This window comes from Populus alba, chromosome 7 (assembly GCF_005239225.2).
Source record: "Populus alba chromosome 7, ASM523922v2, whole genome shotgun sequence".
In the NCBI taxonomy this organism is placed as follows: domain Eukaryota; kingdom Viridiplantae; phylum Streptophyta; class Magnoliopsida; order Malpighiales; family Salicaceae; genus Populus; species Populus alba.
Window position 1 is genome coordinate 4,624,858 of NC_133290.1, and position 14,092 is coordinate 4,638,949.

General features: G+C 28.8%; 1 protein-coding gene and 1 non-coding gene across 2 annotated transcripts; one reads left to right on the plus strand and one right to left on the minus strand.

The window, feature by feature from the left end:
- The first annotated feature begins 334 nt into the window (after window positions 1-334).
- Window positions 335-2,032, plus strand: LOC118063249 (geranylgeranyl pyrophosphate synthase, chloroplastic). The gene has a single exon (XM_035077242.2). The coding sequence runs from the start codon at window positions 671-673 to the stop codon at window positions 1,766-1,768; it is 1,098 nt and encodes a 365-aa protein (XP_034933133.1). The 5' UTR covers window positions 335-670; the 3' UTR covers window positions 1,769-2,032.
- Window positions 2,033-2,956: 924 nt separating this feature from the next.
- Window positions 2,957-3,028, minus strand: TRNAD-GUC (transfer RNA aspartic acid (anticodon GUC)). The gene has a single exon. It is a non-coding gene; the product is annotated as a tRNA-Asp (tRNA).
- Between the last annotated feature and the right edge of the window lie 11,064 nt (window positions 3,029-14,092).

A 14,092-nucleotide genomic window follows, 5' to 3' on the forward strand; every position in this document is an offset into this window, starting at 1 on the left:
TTTAAATATTTTTTTTGCTGTATTATTTTAACGTGCTGAAAAAAAAACCTACTTTTTATTTGGAAAAACAGAATCACCAGTCAAATTCCGACAATTCACACATGCTTAAGGAAAAGATGTTGATAAAGCGTCCTCTAAGACCTGTCCAAAGCAATCCAAAAATCCTATCTTTGTCACTTTTTTATTTTTAATGGATTTTATTTTGTGGGGTTGTTTTTTAAAATATTTTTTATATTAAAATAATATTTTTTTATTTTAAAAAATTACTTTTAAAATTAATATATAAAATAAATACTAATTTTTTTAAAAACAGGCCGTATTTCCAAACACTCCTGCATGTATCATAGTTCCACACTCTCTCAGTCCAAAATTTCCAATCTCTCTCTCTTCTGTCTCTCTCTAGATTCCTATCTCTCTGCATACCTTTATCGTCTCAGTAATTGTTATTAGGAATCTCATTGCTCCTTTTCTCATTCGTGGTCTTGTGGTCGTGGACACTTGAATGTTTTTCCATTTCTGGCTGAAGTTAACTCTCATTGCCAACCTTTGTAGTGCTATTGTTTAGAACCTAACCTGTGTTTCACCTGTAGTTCAGCTTTCTATTACAATTACATAGTAAGATCAACCCCTCTTTCTCTGTCTCTCTCTCCATCTTAGACACACAGAGAAAATGACTTTTGTGAATCTGGGTTCATGGTATCAGACATCAATCATCAACAAAGATACAGGACCCAGATCCATACCCATCTCAAAAAATTTATCTCCAGGTTCTAAAAGTCTTCAAATTCCTTCAGTACATCAAAAACAGAGAAAACCCATGTCTTCAATTTGTGCGGTTCTCGCAAAAGAAGAGACTCTTCAAGAAGATCAACGAAAACCCACTTTTGATTTCAAGTCTTACATGCTACAAAAAGCCAATTCTGTTAACAAAGCATTAGATGCTGCTGTTTCTCTTAAAGAACCGGCTAAAATCCATGAGTCTATGCGATACTCTCTTTTGGCTGGTGGCAAGAGGGTTAGGCCGGTGCTTTGTCTCGCTGCGTGTGACCTTGTTGGTGGGTCTGAATCCATGGCTTTGCCTGCTGCTTGTGCCGTAGAAATGATCCATACTATGTCGTTAATGCATGATGATCTTCCTTGCATGGATAACGATGATCTTCGCCGTGGAAAACCCACCAATCATATTGTTTTTGGCGAGGATGTTGCGGTTTTGGCAGGGGATGCTTTACTGTCATTTGCATTTGAACATGTTGCAGTGTCTACAATCCATGTTTCGCCTCTTAGAATTGTTCGTGCAATTGGTGAATTGGCGAAAGCTATTGGTGCTGAAGGACTTGTCGCCGGACAAGTTGTTGATATTTGTTCTGAAGGGTTGTCCGAAGTGGGGTTGGAGCAGCTTGAATTTATTCATGTTCATAAGACTGCGAAGTTGTTGGAAGGTGCTGTTGTTCTAGGGGCCATATTAGGTGGAGGAACCGATGAGGAAGTTGAGAAATTGAGGAAATATGCAATAAGTATTGGATTATTGTTTCAAGTAGTGGATGATATTCTTGATGTTACCAAATCTTCACAAGAATTGGGGAAAACTGCAGGGAAGGATTTGGTTGCGGATAAGGTTACTTATCCTAGGTTAATGGGAATTGAGAAGTCTCGGGAGTTTGCTGAGAGGTTGCTGAACGAAGCCAAGGACATGCTTGCTGGATTTAATCAAGAGAAGGCCGCTCCGTTGATTGCTTTGGCTAATTACATTGCTTACAGGCAAAACTAATTTATGTTGTATTACAGTTGTTTCTCGGTTGCCTTGTTTTTGTATAAAGTTAGATCTCCTCTACAGTTTTAGAAGAGTGCTTGTTGCATCAATATTGTGTTACTGAGGTTGTGCCAATGTCGCGATTCAGATCAATAGCAATAGGGACAACTTAATTTTCTCACTGTGCTTAAGTTTTCATTGGTTGTAAAACAAGCATGTTGAACTTCCCCTTGAAATTGGGGCTACCTGACAATTAGTTGCTTTGTCATTCTTTTTGCTTGATTGTCAGGTTTTTCATTGATAAGAATTGTGGTCTATAAAGTGAATTCAATATGCACTAAATGCAAGAAGAATGTTTTGTGACAGCGTGTAAAGCTCTTCCCGTTTCGTTCAAGAATTGCAAATAAAGATTATCTTTCAGAACCTAGCTAATCCTCTTAGGACTTCCTGGTTTTTGTAGTTCTGTCTAGATGAAGAATGCATTCATAGATTTGAGGCATCTGCACTGTTGAAAGCTTGAAGTTTGCTGTTCCCTCAAAGCATACAGTTGTAGGCTCTGTAATGTTATGTTTCCTTTCTGCTTCAGCAAACTTTAAGTGGTTTTGTTTTCTTTATCTCTTCTTATTGTATTTTCTCCTGCTGGTGTGCTTCTTCATGTCCTGTAGCCCCATCGCATGCAAATCTGTTTGCCTCTTGTTGTCTGCCAAAAGGACTGATTTCTAGCTTCTTGAACTTGAGCTGGGCACGCTGGGCTGCTATTACGAACAGGCCTCTTCTGGAGACTCTTAAGCAGCTAATCGGAGAACCATCAATGAGGTTCTAGTCCGGGTTTGTTTTGGTGTTCTTTCTAATATTTTTGTTGCTGGAATGAACCAAGATGAGTAATTGATACTGAAAATGAAATTGCTGATTTTGTATTCCTCGAAGTTTTGTGATAATCAACTCCGATTCAAATTTTTGTGTAGCCTCTCAGAGGCGCCTGATAATGAGAGAAATTTATTGCATTACATTGGGAATTCATGAACTTGGAACGCCATGGAAAATCAACTTCAATTGGGCCACAGTTGATATTTGCTCATTTTCCAGTAGCAGCATGGGATACACGTTGATACAGAGTCACATATTTTTGTCCCTTTCCATGCCAACAATAGAAGGATGTCATTTCTATCTCTCTCTCTGCAAAAAAGAAAAAAGAAAAAAAGATAACGCCGTTGCCGGGGATCGAACCCGGGTCACCCGCGTGACAGGCGGGAATACTTACCACTATACTACAACGACTTTGTTGTTCGATGAACTTCGTAAAATTTATATATATCAATAACGATAGACAAAACGGGCCGTCCAATGCTCCTTTCCTTTTCAAGTTGTGGAAACTGGAAAGGGGAATACATAATACTCCATGAACAATGGATAATGGAAAATGGAATCACTTTGTGGAATATTAAGGCATGAAGGTGTCAAAATTTCAAACCAGTGTTTAATGGAATGAGACCCACCAACTCTTTAACTTAGCTTTAATGGACTTGTTGATGATGGAGAAATGTCATTGGCCATGATTCACGAGTGGAGAAAATGAGAGTGGGGTTCAGTGCCTTTTGATTTTTCAGGTCACAACTCACAATCGAAGAAAAGAGTATAAAAGCTGAGGTCAGTAGGTCAATTACAAATTTTATCATTATATTATTTTTCTGATTATTTATTTTGTTTTTAATTTTATTCCTTACTATTTTTATCTTATTTAATCTTGGTACCCATTCTTGTCCTTTTTTTTTTAATTACTATTTTTATTTTTTGTCTTTTGTTCTTTTTTTTTATTTATCTTATTTTCAATTTCATCCATCGACATTTTATTTTATTTAATTCATGTATTCAATTCGGTACTTATTCTTGTGATTGTTATTTTCTTTGATTTTTTAGCCTTTTTATTGATTTATTTTATTTTTCAATTTAGTCCCTCATTGTTTTCTTTCATTTAGTTTTTTATACCATATTTGATCCTCCTTGTTTTTTATTTAATTTGTTTTTTTTTTTAATTTTAGATGATTATAAATTTTGCTTCATGATTTTTTCATGTTTGCTTTCTATAAAGTAATTTTGATCCCATGACCTTAGGTCACACGTTTCAAGGATTAGCCCGATTTAACTTTAATTTTTTAGGTTCATCTTTTACAATTGTTTTTCTTTCTTCATCTTTCAAAGTTGGATTGTTGGGTCTTAAACTTTATAATTTTTTTTTTTTTATGTGGGTTATCCCAATCTCATATCACATGTTGCAGGTTAGTTGAGTTAACCCGGGTTTCCTCGAGTTTTTTTTTAATTATATTTTTTTTCAGTTTTGCCTTTCATAATTTAGTTTTCTTGAGAGTTTACCTCCATTTTTTTAAATTAAATTTCTTATGTGTGGAGTTATCTCAGTCTCATGTATCAAACCATAAATTTAGCATTCTAACTTGAGTTTGGTCTTTTTGTTCTTTTTTAAAATTAATTTCTTTCAGTTCACCATTCAATATTTTTTTTTATTGGTAATTAAGCTTTAGATTTCTTTCATTTTTATCTTTGTTAGGTTTTCCCTTTCTCATTTTTTTTTATTATCAAATAAAATTGTTGAGATATTTTAAGAATATTTAGAGGGTATCTTTTCATAATATTAATGAGCATTTTTTTTTTCATTGGCATTGTTTCGGGTTTTTTTATTGATTTTTTTTAATTATATTTTAAATTAACCAAAATTATTGAACACATTCAAATTAATGGCCCGGTCCTAGATTTTTCTTGTTTCTTTAAAAACACTATCATTACTGGGACATCTTTTTATTATGTTTGGAAAAATTTAACCCGACCAATAACATAACACAAGTCTGTCATCAATTATATAATGTTGACTAGGGACGACAGTGTACAAATATTCAATTCATTAGGCTGATTTTATACCCTATCCACTAAAATAATATCCCAATTATATCCATTAAGAAATTACCCTTTAAAATCATGCCTGAAATATACTTGCCGATACAATTCTTGTTAAAACATAATTTGTCACAAATTTTCATTTTTTTCCTTGTAATTCTTGGAAAAAGTTATTTTTGTTCTAAGGACTTAATAATTTTTTCTACAGATAATTGGAAGCTTATTGATTAAAAAAAAATAGTCCTCGTGTTAAGAAGTTTTTGCAATTAGGTCTTTGTATGTCAAAAGGATTTAAAAAGAATTAAAAAGAACTTAATAATTTTTTTCTATAGATAATTAAAAAGCTTTTTGATAAAAGTTTTTGAAAGTTTCCGAATAGATATTTGTTGAGATTCGGTATGAAAGGAAAGTTACACCAAAATATATTAGGTCGTATGCACTTATAAAACGGATTGGGCTTGCAGCTTATAAATTGACTTTACCTCCATATACAGCCAAGATTCATGGCGTGTTTTAAGTTTCACTGTTACACAAAGTTAAAGTAGATCCTTCTTGGGTGTTACCTTAGGTTCCTTTGGAAAATAAAGAAGATTTAACCTTAAAAGTGAAGCCAATGAAAATACTAGATCAACATGAAAAAGAACTTAGAAATAAAAATATCTCTATAGTAAAGATACCGTGGAAGAGTTTCCAAGTCAAAAAAGAGACCTTGAAAAAAGAAACAAAGATGAGGAAAAAGTATCCTGATTTATTTCTAGAATGTACATGACAAACAAAAATTTTATGGATTGATTTTTTTTTAAGGAGAGGAAAATGTAAACCCCCAATTAGAATTTTTGAGTTTGTGGAAAATAAATAAAATATATTTTGATATAAAAAAGAATATAAATTGACTTGAATGAAAAAGGGGTTAGTTTAGGAATAATAAGAATAAGAAGAAAATGAATCAAAAGTAATATTTTGATTATTTAAAGAGGAAACTAAAAGTGAAATTAAAAAAAAAAAGCATTTGGATAAATAAAAGAGATAAAAGAAGAAATGGGGATCAAGTGAAAATAAAAAGAACTTTGGGCAAAATTTCAACTAGGCCAAAATTACATAAATAAAGACATGAATGGGTTCTGGCCAAGTGGTAGAGAGAGGGGAGGAGAGTTTTGTGTGTTTCAACTTGATTTTAACCTAGATTAAAACAAATTAAACACTAGAAAAGAGAGAGTCAATGGATTAAAAAGGATTTATAAAGGGTTTAGACAAGAAATCTTAGCTTTGGAGAGTGAATATCAGCGGTGGGTAGAAAGGGGAGAAAGAAAAGGAGGAGAAAACTTATTTTCCTTGCTTTCTATCTTTGATTTTCTTATGATTAAGTGGTAATCAATCTTGTTTTATGTTTATTTAAATTCATTTTTATGGATTGATGAGTTGTGTGGATGAACTTTTAGGTAAAATTTTAGTGAGATATATGAGTATATTGATTTGAGGTATTGTATTTTAACCACGATTCTTGACATGAGAGTAATAGGTTTAGGACAAGAATTAAGAAAAAAATCTACCTTTGTTTATACATGGAGAATTCAAGGCATGGAATTGTTTGATTAAATTTTAGACATTCATGAATAGAATTCTGTTAGTTGGAATGCAAATTGATGGAATTGATGGAAATTTTATATTGCTACTAAAATATTCAACCAAAGTAGAGATTTTGGGTTTGAGGACATTTGTTTAAATTGTTGTATGAATTATGTAGAACTAAACTAACTTAGATGGAAAATGGTTAAAAAGATGTAAAAAGTGTGGAAATTTATAAAAATATTCCATTTTTTTTAATCTTTATAGTTGACCAAAGTAATAGTTAAAAAGGAGGATGGGTTTTATTAAGTTTATGGATTAAATTGGATGAATTTGATGATGATATAAAAAAAAAAAAAACATTAGCATAGAAGGAAGGAAAGAATATAAATAAGGGGATGAATTTGAGAAGATTTGAAATAAATGAAGAATTGAAAGAGAAATTATTAATATCTTAAAAAGAATATTTGGCTTAGCATCCAAAAAGGGATTTCTTGAGTGTTTGGTATTCATATGAGAATATCATATTTAATTAGCTTCCAAATAGGAATGTGAATTAATTGACATACATATGGGATTGCCAAATTAATTGTTATTTAGTGAGAATACTATATTATAGACTTTCAAATAGAAATGCCTAATTAATTAGTATTTAGTGAGAATACCATAATTATAAACTTCTATATAAGAATGCTGGATTGACGGGCATTCAATTTGGGTTGCCGGGTTTAATTGGTAATTAAATGAAATTACTAGAATTATTAGCATTCTTTAAAATTGCTAGATTAAATTGATTATCCGTGGGTTAGTCGAATATTTTGGGTATCCATGAGAAATAATTGGATTATAAAGTATTAAAGAGATGGTAGGAGAATTGAAAGAAATTTTAAATTTAAATATTTATATACCAAGGAAGAATAAAATGATCCAAAAATAAATTATGATGGGTTGGATGTTTTGTTTTAATTAATTGCTTTTGTATGTGATTTGTTAATAAAGGTTAATGTAATAATGTGTTAATTAATCATTTTAGGTCTGTCTCAAGCCTGACAAGAGTAATAATGCATATATTACTCTATTTTATCATTGAGTGACTCATGTATATAATTTTGTTTGTGAGATTTTATGTTGTGATTTTATTAGTGATGTTTTTGTTAAACATGTAACTTGTAATTAAGTAAATTCTAATGTTTGGAGTAAGAATGAACTCAAATGTTATTAATATTGTGTATTTTAGTTTTAAGCATTAATGTTGTATTCAATGTAGGCTATTTTATGACTTGAATTAATTATAAGGATGTTTTGATTGTCTTAAAAATATGATTTGGTGTGAATTGTTTAGTTCGCAAATCTTGAATTACTCTTTTTAAATTTTATTCTTTATTTATGAATTAATTGAAGTTATGCATTTTATCCTTAAATTGTGATATTAAGAGTTGAGATCTAGGATAATGAGACAGAGATTATGGATTGATTTGTGTTATGATTGTAAATATTGATAATTTAGTACTATTTAATTATGAGAAAACTCTATTGAAATTTTTGTAGAGTAGATTTAAAAAAACAATAATTGGAAATTATGGGTGTTACATGTTTATTATAGTGTTAAAACTTGAATTAAAGATCGATCCGGGACAAGACTCGAATTATAGGTCGGAATGATAAACTCATGTTGACCCAGGTCAATGTATGAATAAAAATAATTATTATTCATAGTTTTAAAACTCAATTTGAGAGTTGACCCGTAACAAGGTCTGAGTCACAAGTCAGAAGGGTCAATATGAACAAACCTAAAAAATATTATATAAAAAAAGAATAAAAGCAATCTCATTTTGACCTAGAAAAAATTAAAAAAAAAATTAACAGGTTTTGGACCCATGTTTCATTCTAAATCGACCAAGGTTTTTTACCGAGTCAAGTCAAGTTCAAGTCAATCCTTCCTTTATTCTTTTTAAACTTGATCAATTCAAAACCCTATGGTTGGTCGGGGTACCGAGTCAACCCATCATGTCAATTCAGATTTTATAACAAGGATTATTATAATATTATTAATTTCAACACTTAATATAAACAAAAGTAAAAATAAATCTAATTATTTTTTTAAAATATATAAGTTTGATCTTTTTTCATGTTTTATTCTGTTTTATTTATAATAACCAAACAACAAAAAAAGATAGTCACTTAAATATCACTATTAAACATATTTTTATTTTTATTTTTATTTTGTCTCCTCTATTTTTTATTATCTTTCTTTTTTTATTTTGAAAAAAATTATTTTTATTTTTTCTATCTTGAAAAAATAACTAAACGCTAAAGTAATGCATGTACTCCTCGTTAACTCCATGTATACTTAGAAGGTTAACTCAATTGTGTTGCTTTGACCTATCATCTAAAATCTTCTCTCATAATTACTTAATTCATTGACTAGTTATTGTAGTTGACAAATATAATTACATATATGTGTGTGTTTTATGTCTTTAGGTTTTAGGTTTCAAGTTGGATTTAAATAAATATTTATATCCTAATTTATTATTAATTAAAAAAATTAACTGTGTAAAAAATATTAATCTATTTAGGTTGGTCGGTCAATCTTCATTAAATTCAAATTAAATTATAATCCCTAGCTGACACGAATCAATCACAGCTCCATCAAATCATAGTTTTCAAGGCATTCAGCATTGACATAACCCTAGGAATCAAACAGAGCAACAAAGCCACCTCCTTTCAAACCATCACCAACATTGCTAGCCTAAACTCTGAAAAGTCCCCTTTGGTAGGCAATTAGACTGTAAGAACCCATTTGGACTTTGGTGGGCCGTTCAACCTTCCATCTCTCTCTCTCTGTTTTTTTTTCCTTACTTTTCTTGACAGACCCTCCACCAAGAAAAGTAAGCCAAGTTGCACTGAATACTGGGGCTTAAACTATCAAATTGTTCAATCAAGTCCTTGAACTATGAATTTTTGAGCTCCTTTGCCCATCCATCAGACTCCATTTCATTTCACCGGTAGATCAACTGGTCAAACAAAACCCCCCAGAGAATTTTGTTTTGGTAATAAAGATTCAATCTATTTGCAAACAAAAGTTTAAAATTTTTAAAGGTGAAAAGTGACTTTCCTAGTATTTTCTAAATTTAAAACTCACTTAATTATAAAAACAAAACAAAAAAGCTAAAATGCTTCCAAATTTTGTGGAGAGCCCTAACAAAATCGTATGAACTCTCTAGATAGTTTTAGTTTTGTTCTCAAAATATTAATTAGCACATCCGTTTTTCAAGACTAATCTGGTTATAACTTAGTTAGGTGGCACATTACACATTTGATCATGCAACATATATATTTTGTGATCACATAAATTTTTCTATTTTTTTGAAATTTTGTGAATATTTATTTTTTTAAAAACTTCCTGATCTTAAAAAAAATAAAATCAAATGCCTTAAAAATATATCAAAGTTTAATTAGCATATGTGAAAATTTCAAATTAAATAGTTAAAAATGAAATGGTTAGATGGGGATTTTTTTTTTTTTTTTATCAATCGTCAAAATTTAACTCATTGACTTGATCGTGAAGTAACATGGAAATTGACGAAAGTGCAATATTGAAGCAAATAATGGAGATTTTCTTGCTTAGATTCACCAAATTTTGAGGTTCGATGATTCATGGTTTGTGGGATATCTTTAAGAGTTACTTTTCTTGAAACCGACTAGATGATTTGTAACGTGATATTCTATGAGTCATACTAATTTTTTTAATGTAAAAAATATGTTTAGATATTATGAATATTTTTTTTATATAAATTTTTTAAAAAATATATAAAAATTGAATCAATATGAGTTGATAGTTTTGATAAGTTGAAAGATAACTCAAATAACAAGTAAAAATATAAAAATATAATTTGACTCAGGATAAATATTTAAAATAATTTTTTTTAATAAACATCAAGACAAAAACATATTGGATCGATTCGGGTCAACCTTCTAATCTACATATCAAGTCATGAGATTATCATAATAACTCATTAGAAAGCAACTCAAAACAAATTATGAATATTTTTTTAATGTAAAAAATATGTTTAGATATTATGAATATTTGTTTTATATAAATTTTTTAAAAAATATATGAAAATTGAATCAATATGATTTGATAGTTTTGATAAGTTGAAAGATAACTCAAATAACAAGTAAAAATATAATTTGACTCAGGATAAATATTTAAAATAATTTTTTTTTAATAAACATCAAGACAAAAACATATTGAATCGATTCGGGTCAACCTTCTAATCTACATATCAAGTCATGAGATTATCATAATAACTCATTAGAAAGCAACTCAAAACAAATTATGAAGTTCATTTTTCAATTAATTAAATGTTGAAGAGTAAAATTGAAGAAAAAAGTCAATTAAAATAAATAACCCCAGAGAATAACCCAGTCAACTCGGGTTAACTTGTCAAATCTACGATCCAAGTTGTGAGACTGGGATATCCCAATAGAAAGCACATTAAAAAAAATTATGAAATTTAATTCTCAATCAATTTATTAATGAAAAATAAAACTAAGAAAAAATCGATTAAAAAAAAACACAAAAAACAACTCAAATTAACCAGTATTAACCTGTCAAATCCGTAACCCGAGTCATGAGATGAGAATAACCCCATAAAACTTAGACCAAAACAAGTCACGAAAAATAATTCTTAATCAATCTAATGTTGAATGATAAAATTAAAAAGAAAAAATTAATTAGAAAAAAAGGGGTAAAAAAACTCGAATCAAATGAATTAATCACTCAAACTTGCGGTTTAAGTCATAAATTGAGGTAACCTCATAAAAAATAAATTGAAAAATATAAGCTTAATCTCTAATAAATCTAATATTGAAAAATAAAATTAAAATTAAAAAAAATATATAAATTATATATATATATAAAAAAACAAAAACTAGATAGTGTAATATGAGGAGGTACAATAAAACCCTCTCCAGCTTTATTCATTTTTTTAATTTTTTTGTTAATGATTGAAAGTAGAATTTTATTGATTTCAAGTTTATACAGTTTAAGCCTTAATGCAAACCAGAGATCAATGGCAAATCATTTTAGGTTTGCGGAGAAATATAGCTTTTGTTAGGTGGTAAAATTAACCTTTTTCAAACTTCTTTTCCGTTACCTTCGTATGGTTTAAAACATCAATATATTATTTTTTATTCTTCATTAACCAATGATACTCAGACTGTATGCAAATAAACTTTTAATTTCTAATAATTATAATCTTAATCCAAAATCCACACTCAAAGGTCCAAGCTAAAAAAAAAAAGTTTTAGTTTTATAAAAGAAAAAAAGATTAAAAGAGAAATTGAGGGTTTAAGAAAAATGTTGAAAAGAGATCCTTACACACACACACACACATATATAATTTGAACCAAGTAGAATGATTGGACTAATCATCAAAAAACCGTGAATTGGAAAGCAAAACATCTATTAATTTACTAAAATTATCATTGATTAAAAGAAACTTAAGCTTTAAGCTTTGTATTGTAACTTCAATTATTATACTCTTTATCACGCTTCCGTGGATTTAAACAGTGAATTTGTTTGTTTTCATTTGATCCCTGAGCTTTTTTCCTCTTTAATTGAATTATTTTTTAGCCAAATAAATGACCAATTGCTTCCAAATTGTTAGCAAATGACAAAATTAAAAGACAAATGATCAAAGTGAAAAGAATTGGAGGAATAGATAATTGTGTCAAGATTGGTGGAAAAAAACACTTTGATCCTCATACTTTCAAATGATCATTTTTCAATCTTTTTAGTTTTTTTGATAATTAACTTTGATCTAAAAAATAATTTTTCTTATTTCTTAGTCCCTAATTCGGGAGATTAGAGAGAAAGTTGTCAAAATCTAATAGCAGAAAGAGAAAATATGGGTTGAGATTGATTATAGCATCGAAAAGTATCAATCGTGGTATTAATGAGTTTTATTTGATGAGAAAAGTTATGTTAAGATGTTCCTTGGCCTTCCCCTTGCTTGAGAAGGTAGATATTAGCTTAGGAAATTATTCGAACTCAAATTGATTTTGGATTTTTTGATTGATTTTTGAGTTATTTGTGACAACAAACAGGTCTATTAAGGTCTTTATGATGTTTTTATGATGTTTTGAGTAAAGATGGGTTAAAAAATAAATTTTAGAGCATAAAATATCTCTGCTTCATTTTTTTGCAACTCCAATTGTTAGATTCTAGAGGCGTAGATGATTAGATATTGAAAAATAAAAGGTTTGGCGTGCATGTCATGCCTTTTTTGATGGGCTTGGGGTGTGGGCAGCCCACGTGCCTAGCCTAATTGTTAATTGTTTTTAAATGCTATTTTTATCTTATGCATTTTCAACCATTTAAAGTTGAAAAAATAATTATCCCTCATTATTTAAAGGTCTATTTTGTTATCTGACTTTAAAAAATAGATGTTTTCTTTTGATTTTTCAATTGCGCACACCTGACTTATTTGTTCTTTTATTTTTTTTTATTTAATATAAAAAGAATTACACACACCTAATTGTTGTGTGATTAGATGAAAGTAATTTAAAAGACAAAAAGTTATTAAATCTAGCGGGATGAATGATTTAGATATCAAATTTAGTAAATTAACTAGGGTTCACTTGAATCTTTTTTTTTTATTGAATATCTTTAACTTTAACTTTATCCTTTAACATTGTCATTATTATTTGTTTTAATTTACTTTTTACGGGGTTTATGATGATTTTATAACCTGAATGACAAGTTTGGCTAGTTAACTAGGATTAATCCAGGTCAATGTAGTATATTATTGTCTCAATATTTTTAAAAATATTATCAAACATGTTACTTTCTTGATATCATTAAAATCTTGTTAAATATGCATTTAATTTTGTATTTCTCATTAATTTCTTTTCTTAAAAAACATAATTTTTTTATTACAAAAAAAACTTAATCCGCGCAGTAGCACATGGCAAATGATGTAGTAAATCACTATGTTAAGTTACCAATAACTCAACTATGTCCATGGTTACACTAAACGCACATACATGTCTAGAAAAAGACAACGTTTCAGGCTTGTTTATTACTGTAGTTCAATCGTGTTTTTTTTTTTTTTTAATTAAAATATTTTAAATTTAAATTAAATTTTTTTATATTTTTAAAAGTAAACTTTACCATACTTTCAAATAAACATTTCAAGTTAATTAGCTAAGCCACTCGTGCAGCAGGCTGATATTAAAAATAAATTTAAAAATAAAAATAAATTATTTTAATATATTTTTAAATAAAAATAATTTTAAAAATCAAATTATATCACACTAACCAATTAGCCAAGCCAAGCCAAGCCATTTGAGTCAATTAGCCAACCCACTCCCACAACAACAGCAGTAGCGTCTGTCTCGCTCGCCTACCTTTATTTAATTCCATTCAGACTTTCTTTACTCTTTTGCAAGAAGACTCAACAAGAGAGTTTAGACCACAATTATAAAACCGGCCTGGGTGTTAGCCCAGCAATGGATTAGGTTCTGCTTGACTCGGATTAATCTTAAAAAATTAAAAAATATATTTGAAATTTTAATATTTTATATAAAACAAATTAAAAAATAATTTATGTAAATATAAACTATATATATTATAAATAATAAAATTTAAAAGATTTTTTTTATTTCATATTAAAAAGATTTTTTTTTAAGTTGAAATATTTAAATAAAAAATATTTTTTATTTTACATGGAAAAAAATAATTTTTTTTATGAATATAAAATATATATACTAATGTACTTTCAATTATATATTAAAAAAAAATAAAATTTTCTTCTTGTATTTATACAATAAATTTTAATATGTACTAATAATCAAGAACGAAAT

Coding starts and splice junctions, on each gene's coding strand:
- LOC118063249 (XM_035077242.2), top strand. CDS start 671: ATGACTTTTGTGAATCTGGGTTCATGGTATCAGACATCAATCATCAAC.